This window comes from Ranitomeya variabilis, chromosome 8 (assembly GCF_051348905.1).
Source record: "Ranitomeya variabilis isolate aRanVar5 chromosome 8, aRanVar5.hap1, whole genome shotgun sequence".
Taxonomy (NCBI): Eukaryota; Metazoa; Chordata; class Amphibia; order Anura; family Dendrobatidae; genus Ranitomeya; species Ranitomeya variabilis.
In genome coordinates this window covers 18,882,469-18,895,358 of record NC_135239.1, presented here as the reverse complement: position 1 = coordinate 18,895,358, position 12,890 = coordinate 18,882,469, and the positions used below count along the sequence as shown (strand labels likewise).

The following is a 12,890-nucleotide window of genomic DNA, read 5'->3' as shown; positions in this document are numbered from 1 at the left end:
GCTGGATGTGACCTCTGTGTGTCTCTCCCAGTAATATAGGCTGGATATGAGTGGTGTGTCTTTCTCGGTAATATAGGCTGGATGTGAGGTCTGTGTGTCTCTCCCAGTAATATAGGCTGGATGTGAGGTCTGTGTGTCTCTCCCAGTAATATAGGCTGGATGTGACCTCTGTGTGTCTCTCCCAGTAATATAGGCTGGATATGAGTGGTGTGTCTTTCTCGGTAATATAGGCTGGATGTGAGCGGTGTATCTCTCTTGGTAATATAGGCTTTATGTAAGGTCTGTGTGTTTCCACTTATTTCCTCTCCATGACCTGTCTTCCTTGTCTCTAGCCTGTTTTCTCCTACTTTCTCATCTGTCCACTCTTCCGATCTGTGTACAACCCTGTTCCCTCCCTTCTGCTATCTCTAACACTGAATGCAGGGAGCTCTGGTGGATTTTTACCAGTTTTTGCACTCAGCTGTATAAAGGATTCACAAAGCAAAGTTATTTAGCGAGTTGCTTATTTTTTCAGTTAGGAATCAAATAAACAATAATAAAAAAGTATTTGCTAAGGCTACTTTCACACTAGCGTTGTCTCCGCCGCACAACGGGGGCAGCGGATGCATTTTTCCAGCGCATCCGCTGCCCCATTGTGAGGTGCGGGGAAGTGCGGGGAGGTGGGGGCGTTTTTTCGGCAAAACGACGCATTGTGGCGGATTGCAGTTAACGCTAGTGTGAAAGTAGCCTAACATGTACGTAGCCTTTAAGCCACAATCCCTGAGATGTCACCATGCCAGGGGGCAGTACGGGACGGGAGCAGAGATGGCAGCGCCTTGTGTGCACCTGTTATATAAGCCCGGCGGCGTAGGCAGCTCCCTTGGCAGGATGGAAAGGGTTAGTTCACACGTTCGGAGAGGCCATGTTGAGGTACGAGGCGCCCTCCCTCTTACCCGGCATTGATTTTCATTTAGGAGGCCACTTTTGGTCCCGATGATAAATCACGGGCTCGGCCTCGCCTGTGGGGGACACATCAGATTCCCTTCCCAGAGTCAATATTTGCAGAGCGTTATTATTGATCAGCTCGCCTTTACTTAGTTCGGACTTTACTAGAGTCTCTATTTTATTTTATTTTTTGTTTTTTTGTTTTTCCTGCAAAGAAGAAAAAAAAAAATCTAAAAGCCATAAAGGGAAAATGTCGCCGGCCTCACGTTACGGGCCCCCGGGGAGGCGTCCAGTGCACATAAAATGATTGCAGAACGCCGGCCGAAAATGCGGCAGTCACGGCTCTCCCGGGGCGTGTTCTCATTTCCAATAACAACTCCGGCTTTTGTTTTCTCCCCCGACCACCTGTAAATCGTGCCCGGCCTGACACTTACATTACAGGTCAATGGGCGGCCATCTCCCGGCCCGCTGAGCGATGAGTCCAGGTAGACACCACTCACTGAAACCGACGAGCGCCGGCTAAACGTCTTATTTCTGCCATTACAGACGTAACAATGCGCCATTTTCTCACCGAGTGCATGAGGATAAAATATACTGCCGGATATAGGACACGGCCCCCCTGTATTTACTGGCGCAATTGTAGCAAACCCTCAGCTTTGAGAATTATTACGCCTGTGTTGGTTTTTAACCTTTGCTTATAAACAAGATCATCCACACTCATTGACAGAAAGCTGAGACCTAATAACGCAGAGGAACGGAAACATAAAGTACATTACAAAGTTGTGGAACTTTTTATCTTAAACCTAAAAAAAAAAAATCGACAAAGCGCCGGCGACTCCTGATTCTGAAATCTGCACCCCGTGCGGCAAAACTACAACTCCCATCATGCCTTGACCGTTTTGCAGCCAGTGAGACACAGGTCGGGGAAGACTTTTTTTTGTACTCTATCATTCACTCATTAGATCTTTTCTTGTGTCTTTAACCCTTTGTGCTCGTCATTATCAGGACTGGCCGTGCGTCCGGTCCAGAGGATGCTTCTTCTTGGAAGAGAACGGTATAACGAGCCATCACTACCGGCTGCAGCTAACCCTGAAATCCACAGTTTATCTGACGATCAAGCCGCTCAATCTGAGCAGAGCTGAAGGTACGTGCCAATGTGCGCAGCAGACGCCACCGCCGTGGGGCGGGAAGGTGTGGATGTGCTGCCCTCTAGTGTTCATCTGGGGAACTGAACTGACAAGATGACAGAAGTTAGAAAAGTTTTGCAAATCAGAACTATAAGCAGGTCACCACTCCCGATCTCGGCTTGATCGTGCCCGTATAAAACACTGATCTTGCTGCACATCTGTATTTTCGCTAATTGATAAGGAGCTTTATTATGTAGTTAAAGGTCTTTTCCAGCTTAGCTCCATGAAAATATACATGATGTGTCCGTTCTCGCCCCCTGACTTATATCTTCGTCACGCTGATCTCGCAGGTGCTGTCAGTGCTCTTCAGAGATCAGCGGCAGCAACAGTTAGGTAACGCTTATCCCTTCTCACGGCAATTTAACCCCTTTAATATCACTGTTAATAGCGATGAGTTGCCGATGGTTTGTTTTAGCAGCTGGGGGCCTAAAAACGCCCCTGTAGCTGACAACTTAGACCGGCTACATACAACGACGGGTGCAACCATCTGCAATGTAGAAGTATCACAGTGTATAATATCAGCACTCAGGCTCCTAGCTAGTCAAGTCCCGATTAAGAGATATCAGTTTTATTTTAATAGATTTTAATCTATTAAAAAAATTGAATCGATTTCTAAAACTAATATAAATAATTTAAAAAAAATGTTTAAAAATATAAGAGAAAATTTAAAATCCACCACCACTCCCAAAAATCATATTTCCCCTAAACAAATTGTTTTATTAAATAAAAAAGTAAAAAAATATATATAATAAAAGAATTAAACAAAATCCCATATTTAAATAGTTTTTTTTTTTATACAAAAAGTTTAAAAAAAAAAGTCACATAATTGGTATCACTTTGTCCGTAATGATCGTAGTCATACATTAGGTTACTAACCCAAACAATTGCCAAATTGCTGTAACAATTGTCATGTCCCCACATCCCACATGAAAAAATATTTATAAAATGTAATCAATAAATTATACACAGGCCAAAGTGGTAACAGTAAAAAAATACACCTCGTGCTGAAGGAAAGCTGTATTCTTTTGTTTTAAGGAAAGTTTTCCTCTCCTGCAGGGAAGTCTTCCCCCTGGATGTCTGTGGACGCGGTTCTGTTTGTCCTGAAGGAAAGTGATGGACGAGGAGACCCCCAGCTCGTGTCCTTCACAGAACTGCGCCACAAAGAGGTCCGGCTATTAATGTCACGTCTTTGCTCTTATTCGCAGCCCTGCATTGGCAGTAAACTTTGGGGGGAACTCCTGACATGTACCCCCATGAAAGGCTGCGATATGTCCCCATGCTGTATGCTGGGTATAGGGGGGTCTTCTGTGCTAGATCCTAGAGAAAACAATATTACTGACATGATGGAGGACACAAACTGATCCTAGAATACAGGGGCTGAGCCAGAAACTGCAGCATAGACCCACTCATGTGAATTGTGCTGTAACACTGGATACGGGGGCCGGATGGAGCGCCGGCTCATCAGAGCGCCGCAGCCCCTGTATTCTACTGATCATTGCGTATCTCCACCAAACAGCCAGCGGATCCATATCCTAATGATGTGTGACGTAGATTCACAATGTCCCATCCGCAGTCCTACGTCTGGAAAGGAGAACTCGGGGCCGGCTCCTACACCCTCCTACCATTCACGACAGGCTGCCGGCTGAGAAGGAATAAGAAGCCGGTCACTAAGGAGGCCCGACTGGTGTACAGAGACGGCAGCGAGGATTTACAGCTGACCCCCGAGTTCAGGTGAGTCTGGAGGCACCACAAGTCTTTATGCAGTGATTCGCCGGATCCCACAGTGAATTCCCACAAGGTGCCCCCCAAAGTGTGATGCCTGCACAGCTCCCCACTCACAGCATTGCCCTCCATAACTACTGCCTGACAAAATGAAAAAAATATATAAATAAAACTCCTCATCTCGTTACATGCCCCCCGATTCTGTGCCCCAATGCATTACCCCAGTCTGTGCCTCGGATGCACTACCTCAGTCTGTGCCTCCCAGTACTGCGCCTCCCGATGCTGTGCCCCGGTCTTTTCCTCTGGACCTGTGCCCTGCTCTGCACCTCTGACGCTGTGCCACAGTCTATGCCTCCGATGCTGTGCCCCGGTCTGTGCCTCCTTTACTGTGCCCCAGTCTGCACCTCCAATGCTGTGCCACGGTCTACGCCTCCGGTACTGTGCCCCGATCTGCACCTCTGACGCTGTGCCCCAGTCTACGCCTCCAATGCTGTGCCCCGGTCTGCGCCTCTGACGCTGTGCCCCGGTCTGCGCCTCTGACGCTGTGCCCCGGTCTGCGCCTCTGACGCTGTGCCCCGGTCTGCGCCTCTGATGCTGTGCCCCCGTCTGCGCCCCTGATGCTGTGCCCCCGTCTGCGCCCCTGATGCTGTGCCCTGGACTGCGCCTCTGATGCTGTGCCCCGGACTGCGCCTCTGATGCTGTGCCCCGGACTGCGCCTCTGATGCTGTGCCCCGGTCTGCGCCTCTGATGCTGTGCCCCGGTCTGCGCCTCTGATGCTGTGCCCCGGTCTGCGCCTCCGATGCTGTGCCCCGGTCTTTGCCTCCGATGCTGTGCCCCGGTCTTTGCCTCCGATGCTGTGCCCCGTTCTTTGCCTCCGATGCTGTGCCCCGGTCTTTGCCACCGATGCCCTGCCCATCTGTACCTCCGATGCTCTGCCCCGGTCTTTGCCACCGATGTTGTACCCCGCTCTGCGCCTCCGATGCGCTGCCTCAGTCTGCACCTCTGATGCTGTGCCTTGGTCTGCGCCTCCGATGCGCTGCCTCAGTCTGCACCTCTGATGCTGTGCCCCGGTCTGCGCCTCCGATGCTGTGCCTCGGTCTGCGCCTCCGATGCGCTGCCTCAGTCTGTACCTCCGATGCTGTGTCCCGGTCTTTGCCTCCGATGCTGTGCCTCGGTCTGCGCCTCCGATGCACTGCCTAAGTCTGCACCTCTGATGCTGTGTCCCGGTCTTTGCCTCCGATGCTGTGCCTCGGTCTGCGCTTCTGATGCGCTGCCTCAGTCTGCACCTCTGATGCTGTGCCCCGGTCTGCACCTCTGATGCTGTGCCCCAGTCTTTGCCTCAGATGCTCTGCCCGTCTGTGCCTCCGATGCTCTGCCCTGGTCTTTGCCTCCGATGCTGTGCCTCGGTCTGCGCTTCCGATGCGCTGCCTCAGTCTGCACCTCTGACGCTGTGCCTCGGTCTGCGCCTCTGATGCTGTGCCCCGGTCTGCGCCTCTGATGCTGTGCCCCGGTCTTTGCCTCCGATGCTGTGCCTCGGTCTGCGCTTCCGATGCGCTGCCTCAGTCTGCACCTCTGATGCTGTGCCCCGGTCTGCGCCTCTGATGCTGTGCCCCGGTCTGCGCCTCTGATGCTGTGCCCCAGTCTTTGCCTCCGATGCTGTGCCTCGGTCTGCGCTTCCGATGCGCTGCCTCAGTCTGCACCTCTGCTGCTGTGCCTCGGTCTGCGCCTCCGACTGAATGGTGAAACAGAGAAGCGACGGCCGCACATTGTGTTCTAATGTTTGTGCATCCTGAGGATTCAGATACAGTACATAGAGACCCCTTTTGGCACTATATCCCCCCCAACTCTCTGGCCCCAGAGCGGCCGCATGGTCTGCCATTATTAGCGGTGCACCACTGCATATGGCACAGTATATTATTCTCCATTGTAAATAGAAGCCTGTGTGAACAGAGCCCTAACCTCCTGCAGCAATGCACCACATCTGTGCCTAACGCTCTGTACATAAACATGGACACGTCTGCTCCATCGCTGATTCCCTCAGATCCTGCAGCTACCCGGGGATTGTTCCGTCCCTTTAGGACCGATGGGTTTCCGCAGTAGCCGGGAGTCTATAGATAGTGTGACGTGTGTACGTCTATGGAGCAACTGATGACGGGGGGCATCACTCCCCACATTAAAAGTTATCACCGGTCACCAAGTATTGCAGTTTTCACATCAGCCTTTATAGGGCTGTAAAAAATTAGCAAAATGGTCAATTCCCTCCAAACAATACCCACAACACCCCATTGTTTTTTGGGTTTCTTTTTTTTCTCTTTTTTTAGTTTTACATTTATCATGCAGCAAAAATAATCACATTTTCAAGGAAAGTGTAGTGATCGATAAACATAATTGGGCATTTGTTTTTTTATATATATTTTTCTTCTTCTTTTTAATTGATTTTTACAGATGTGGCAAAGTCAGTTGTTTTTATTTTTTTATTAGAAGAAAGAAAGCAGATTCCTACTTTTTATATTTTGCTTTATTTTTTTTTTTACATTTTTATCTTTCATTTTTTTACTTTTATTTTTTGGATCCTGTTAGGAGACTTGAACCTCCGGTCGTTTGAAGGCTTGTAATATTTCGGTTTCAGTAGACCCAGAATCTCTCCTCAATTGCTCCAATTACAGGGGGTATTCTCATCTCTAGGACCACAATATATGGTAGGTGTAATAATAATAATATTACCAAATATCTCCATTTAAAAATGTAGTATAGTTCTTCTGATTTGCTATGTCACTTACCCCATGTGCAGGGCATTGCAGTAGCTTAGGTATCCATGGTTACGACCACTAACAACTAACTGTCACTATGCGTGTTCTCAACCATGGCTACCTAAATTACTGCAATGCCCTGCACCTAGGGTAAATGACATAGCGAATCAGAAGAACTATATTACATTTATAATTGGAGGTATTTGCTAATATTATTATTACACCTACAGTACTATATATTGGAATAGGATCTTGGAGATTGGATTACCCCTTTAAATTCTGCTGTCAGTGACAATGTCATTTAAAGGGGTTGTCCAGTACTTTTTGTTTCCTATAGTTGCTCACTACCTGCTCGTTCTGCCCAGCACCAGCTCAGAACAATCAGTGATGCAGCTGTTCCACGTCGACAGAGCAGCTCATCTTCTTCCGGGCTGCTCTGTCGATGGGACATAACTGCAGACGTCATGCTGATTGACAGCTGGCTCCCCGCAGTTTGGCAGCGGGGAGCCGGCTGTCAATCAGCATGGCATCGGCAATCACTCCCCATCAACAGAGCAGAGCGGAAGAGAAGCCGCTGCCCTGTCGACGTGACGTCAGCAGACATTTCTGGATGTCGCCCTTTTCCAGCACAGCGCGCTCCGTACGTCGCGGTGTGAAATAACGGCCTCTCATCCTCCACATTTCAGATCCGCGCTGTCGGACATATTTGACATCATTGATTTAGACGGCAGCGGCTTCCTGAGCTTGGAGGAATATAATTTCTTCGAGTTGCGGAGCAGCGGCGAGAAGTGCGACGCCGACGCCTGGGAGGTTTGTAAAGGTGCGCGCTGCTTTATTTTTGTGCATTTTGCGCCTCGTCCACATCCCGCCAGCAGTCGTCTCCTTCTATATTAATGAAGTCACTTAATGCAGTTGTTTAACGGGAAAAAGTGTTATTGGGAGATAATTTGGAGGAGATTTCAATGTGTCGCCCCATCCCGGGCCGAGAACACCGGCCGTATTACAGGCTGTAAAAAGTCCACTAATTCCCAGCAAAACATTTGCATTTTTATGGTTTCTATTAAGAATGCATTAGAACTGAATTACTTTTCTTTTAACCTTTCAGCAAGATGGTAAAAAAAAAAGCCTCTGGCGTAAAGGCCACGCGCGGGTAACATTTATTATCATATGACCTTAATATCCCCCGCTAACAGCCCGGCTCCTTCCCCGGACCCCGCCGAGGAAAACCTAACATCATTTACCTGTTATTAATTCTGCCGTTCATCGGAAATCTGCAGATAAAAAGAGGGGAAAGCGCCACAGTCCTCCTGGTGGAGATGTGCAGGACGCCGGAGGGGGGCGCCGCGCTGGTGGGCCGCACCACTCACTATGGGCGTTATATATGGCGTTCACTGAAAAGGGAAAATATCATTAATTTCTAAAAAAAGGTTAAATCACTTTATAAATACAAAAAAGACAACATTACATTACTGATCCTGAGTTACATCCTGTATTATACCCCAGAGCTGCATTCACTATTCTGCTGGTGCAGTCACTGTGTACATACATTACATTACTGATCCTGAGCTACATCCTGTATTATACTCCAGAGCTGCACTCACTATTCTGCTGGTGCAGTCACTGTGTACATACATTACATTACTGATCCTGAGTTACATCCTGTATTATACCCCAGAGCCGCACTCACTATTCTGCTGGTGCAGTCACTGTGTACATACATTACATTACTGATCCTCAGTTACCTCCTGTATTATACCCCAGAGCTGCACTCACTATTCTGCTGGTGCAGTCACTGTGTACATACATTACATTACTGATCCTGAGCTACATCCTGTATTATACTCCAGAGCTGCACTCACTATTCTGCTCGTGCAGTCACTGTGTACATACATTACATTACTGATCCTGAGTTACATCCTGTATTATACTCCAGAGCCGCACTCACTATTCTGCTGGTGCAGTCACTGTGTACATACATTATATTACTGACCCTGAGTTACCTCCTGTATTATACCCCAGAGCTGCACTCACTATTCTGCTGGTGCAGTCACTGTGTACATCCATTACATTACTGATCCTGAGCTACATCCTGTATTATACCCCAGTGCTGCACTCACTATTCTGCTGGTGCAGTCACTGTGTACATACATTACATTACTGATCCTGAGTTACATCCTGTATTATACTCCAGAGCTGCACTCACTATTCTGCTGGTGCAGTCACTGTGTGCATACATTACATTACTGATCCTGAGTTGCATCCTGTACTATACTCCAGAGCTGCACTCACTATTCTGCTGGTGCCGTCACTGTGTAGATACAGCACAGCTGCGAAGTATATACAGGATGTAACTCAGGATCAGTAATGTAATGTATGTACACAGTGACTGCACCAGCAGAATAGTGAGTGCAGCTCTGGAGTATAATACAGGATGTAACTCAGGATCAGTAATGTAATGTTTGCACAGAGTGACTGCACCAGCAGAATAGTGAGTGCAGCTCTGGAGTATAATACAGGATGTAACTCAGGATCAGTAATGTAATGTATGTACACAGTGACTGCACCAGCAGAATAGCGAGTGCAGCTCTGGAGTATAATACAGGATGTAACTCAGGATCAGTAATGTAATGTATGTACACAGTGACTGCACCAGCAGAATAGTGAGTGCAGCTCTGGAGTATAATACAGGATGTAACTCAGGATCAGTAATGTAATGTTTGCACAGAGTGACTGCAGCAGCAGAATAGTGAGTGCAGCTCTGGGGTATAATACAGGATGTAACTCAGGATCAGTAATGTAATGTATGCACACAGTGACTGCACCAGCAGAATAGGGAGTGCAGCTCTGGAGTATAAATATGTAATTTCTATGTTTGTAATATAATAGAGAACTTTGAAACCAAGAAGAACGAGTTAACAAGAAAAGGCTTCTTGGATCTCAATCTAATGGAGGCCAATGACCGAGAAGGAGACCCCAGTGACTTGTGGGTGACACTTCAATCCATGGGCTATAACAGAGCACTGGAAATGGCAGAGGTAATTATGTGACCAGTCCTACAATCCGACATCCTGTAATCTGTAATGCAGCGATCTCTCTTCTGCGCCTGGTAGAGGAGTCTCATGACTTTGCGCACTAGACGTTGGGTGTGAGCCCCGCTCTGACGCTGTGACATGACATGTACTATGTATGTGTGTGTATGGCGGTGTTATTTATTCCGCAGGCCTGCCCTTTCCTCATTGATGTCTATGCTGAGAAGACGAAGCCTCAGCTGAAAGCCGCAAGTCTGGAGCCCGGCAGTCGCCTGCTGCAGAAGGTGCTCTGCAGATCAGTCCTTCTTAAAGGGGATGCAAAGCAAATGGACGGCTGTGACCACGTCGTCGTCTACACCTATAAGAACGACACGCGCATCACTTCTGTCATCGAGAATAAGGTGTGTAACAGCCGAGTGGTTGCCATAGACACAGCCGCCGCTGATTCGTCCTGACTCAATTGGAAAACTGATGCTTTTTTCTTTTTTAAATCTGCAGCAGGCCAATACTTTGAGCGTTTTTGCAGTGTTTTTTTCACCATAGAAAGCAATTAGAAAGTGCAAAAATGCGCAAAAAACACAGTACCATGTAAACCTATGGAAAATAAAATCCGCAATGCACATGCTGTGGAAAATACCGCGCAGAAACGCTGCGGTTTACATTCCGCAGCATGTCAATTCTTTATGCGGATTCCGCAGCTGTTTACACCTGCTCTATAGGAATCCGCAGGTGTAAAACCGCAGGTGGAATCCGCACAAAATCCGCAAAAAAAACCGTGGTAAATCCATTGTAATTCCGCAGTAAATCTGCAGTGCGGTTTACCTGTGGATTTACCAAAATCAGTGCGGAAAAATCTGCAGAGTAATCCGCAACGTGTGCACATACCCTCAAAAACATGTACCAAAATTTACCTATTTTACGCAAAGAAGTAGAAATCTCTGCTGCAAATATTTCCCTTGCACCTAGTATAATATACGTCCCCATAACTTGCAAAACACGAGATCTGTAATGTAAAAATAGAAAAGTTATTATTTCTGAAATGGAGAAATGGGGTCATGAAGGGTTTAAGGATGAAGATATAATGGCGTTTATCGTCCAGGTGATACTGTTGGGATTATTACTATGAATGGTGCACGGGCAGCACCGTCCTCAGATCTTACACACGGTGACTCTGCTTTTCTCTTCCCAGTCCGATAAGAAGATTGTGGTGCAGGTAAATAACGATCAGAGTAAGAACAGTATCAGCAGCCGAGGAATGAGCGTGTTTGCTGTCGAAGTGCCAGGAAAGTCGACCACGGTGAGGAGCTGGCCGCCCTAGTACGATGCTGGCCGCGGCTGTGCGGGCAATCCCTGCTTGCTAAGGGCAGGTCTGCCTGCATTGTGCATTGCTTTGTGCTCTTAGCACAGTCTTTTCTGCAGGTTTGTCATCTACGAGTATTCAAGTTTCAGGTTGAGTAAAAACATTTGTTCTGCACTGTTCGTCCGCCATGTTCACTTCTGCGCCAGCAATCCTCTGCCCAGCACTCAGAGCGCCTCTTGTGCTTACGAGGCTCCAGGCAGAGGATTGTCGGTGCAGAAGTGACCGCTGCCATAGAGGAACGGCCTCAACTCTGGTCCACGGCAGAGCAAATCTTTTTTTGCTCGGCTGCAATATCGATAAATCATACAGTTTTCCAATATACTTTCTGCATCAGTTTTTTGCAGATGTCAAGATCTCTGCTTGCTGTTGCCTAATAGGAACGTTCTTTGTGTTTGTTTAGGGTTAGGGTTAACCGTAACCCTAACCCTAAAGATGGAAATCTGTCCCCGTCCTGCATTGGACACGAGTGCACGGATCTTTACAAAAAAAGCCAAGAACAGATGCGGTTACAAAACTGCCACGTATTTGCAGGTCCGGCTGTTTAGTGGTCGCTGCCGGGTCCTGCAGGTCTGCACCGATCATGTGGATAGGACGTGATCGGAACTGGTGTTCAGTGCAGAATGACAGAGAAGACTGAAACATTTGGGTTTTTGGTGCCCTGTAGAGCTATATATACCAGTGTGATCCGTTTCATCCCAGTTACATTCAAACTGGGCCACGTGATCTCCAGTGTGACCACCAGTCCACTGCACGCGCTAATGTGTAGACAGGAAGTCAGTCTGTGACTTCCTGTGTGCGACTGGACGACATCATCACTTATCTAACCCCTCCTGGCAGATCTCGGACCCCCTACGTGGGACGAGGTTAATCTTTTAGGGTGAATTACAACATATTTATCATTTAATTTCTACATAACAATGGCAACAAAAAGTTGCAAATTCTACACAGATGAGTAAAAAGGCGCAGGAATGAATATATTCACATTGGAACCTCAAAAAAGTCACAAGTTTGGTAAAATTCTGCATCAATTTACGACCTTTGTCACATCGGTTCTTCTCTTACATTGGGGACGTTAAATTAATTGTCACCAATATTATTAATAATTGAAGGGGGATGTCCACCTTTGGGGGTAATTCTTGTATTTGTTACTTAAATGCATGTATTTTAAATAAAAATCCCTTTTGCAATTGGGCTTCATTAAAACTTTGGCACGGTTTATTTTTTACAGATTCGTCGTTTCTCGGCAAATTCAACTTGTCTGTGGTTATTAATCAGCTGAGAGGAGCTCAGAAAAAGATACAGACTATCACAAAGAGCTCGCTGATTAATTCTCAGTGAACTCGTTCTGCAGCACGGAGGCTGTAGAAGGCAAACGGAGCAAAATTCTTAATCAAACTCAATTGCAAAAATTATTTTTAGTCCGAAATACATGCAGATAAGTAAGAAATTTTTCAAAAAAATTGGACCCAATGCTAGACAACCTTTCTAATTTGGAAATGCATGTTGCTGCTCTCCTGTGACATCACACAGGCCTATGGGGATGCGGGTGTACTAACATGTCGCCTTTCTGTCCCCAGGTATCTCAGCATGTTATGGCTGCGAACGAGAAGCAGGAGTGGCTGTATAACTGTGTGCACAACGTCCTGTCGTGAAGCCGAGCCACGGGCGGAGGTCATCAGTCCACCTGGATGAGAAGATATTATAAATAATATGTCTGGTGCCAAAGACTTCCAATCAATAAGAAAGTGCCAAATTGTTTCCAAATACTTCCGTTATCACATATTTATTATGTCAGAGTCAAAACCGCCACTTATAAATGTACCGCCAGGTGTGGAACAAGAGGAAAAGTGACCGTAGATTAAAGAGCAACCTATCTGCCATACATCTCAGCTCTCACTTATTGGGCTTCTACAAATAT

The 12,890-nt window shown here is 47.1% G+C and overlaps 1 protein-coding gene across 4 annotated transcripts in view; it reads left to right on the top strand.

Annotated features, from left to right (window-relative positions):
• The window catches only part of LOC143787376 (phosphoglucomutase-1), a 79,229-nt gene that overhangs the window by 25,626 nt on the left and 40,713 nt on the right, over window positions 1–12,890 (top strand). For 3 of the 4 annotated variants that reach the window (XM_077276045.1, XM_077276046.1, XM_077276049.1), the window contains 8 exons: window positions 1,930–2,068; window positions 3,168–3,277; window positions 3,685–3,842; window positions 7,270–7,403; window positions 9,470–9,618; window positions 9,804–10,013; window positions 10,802–10,909; window positions 12,550–12,853. The exons of the other annotated variant lie outside the window; for it this stretch is intronic. In XM_077276045.1, coding sequence (XP_077132160.1) covers window positions 1,930–2,068; window positions 3,168–3,277; window positions 3,685–3,842; window positions 7,270–7,403; window positions 9,470–9,618; window positions 9,804–10,013; window positions 10,802–10,909; window positions 12,550–12,624 — 1,083 coding nt within the window. In that variant the 3' untranslated portion in view covers window positions 12,625–12,853. Of the gene's footprint in view, window positions 1–1,929; window positions 2,069–3,167; window positions 3,278–3,684; window positions 3,843–7,269; window positions 7,404–9,469; window positions 9,619–9,803; window positions 10,014–10,801; window positions 10,910–12,549; window positions 12,854–12,890 lie in introns of those variants that run through there. 4 annotated transcript variants of the gene reach the window in all.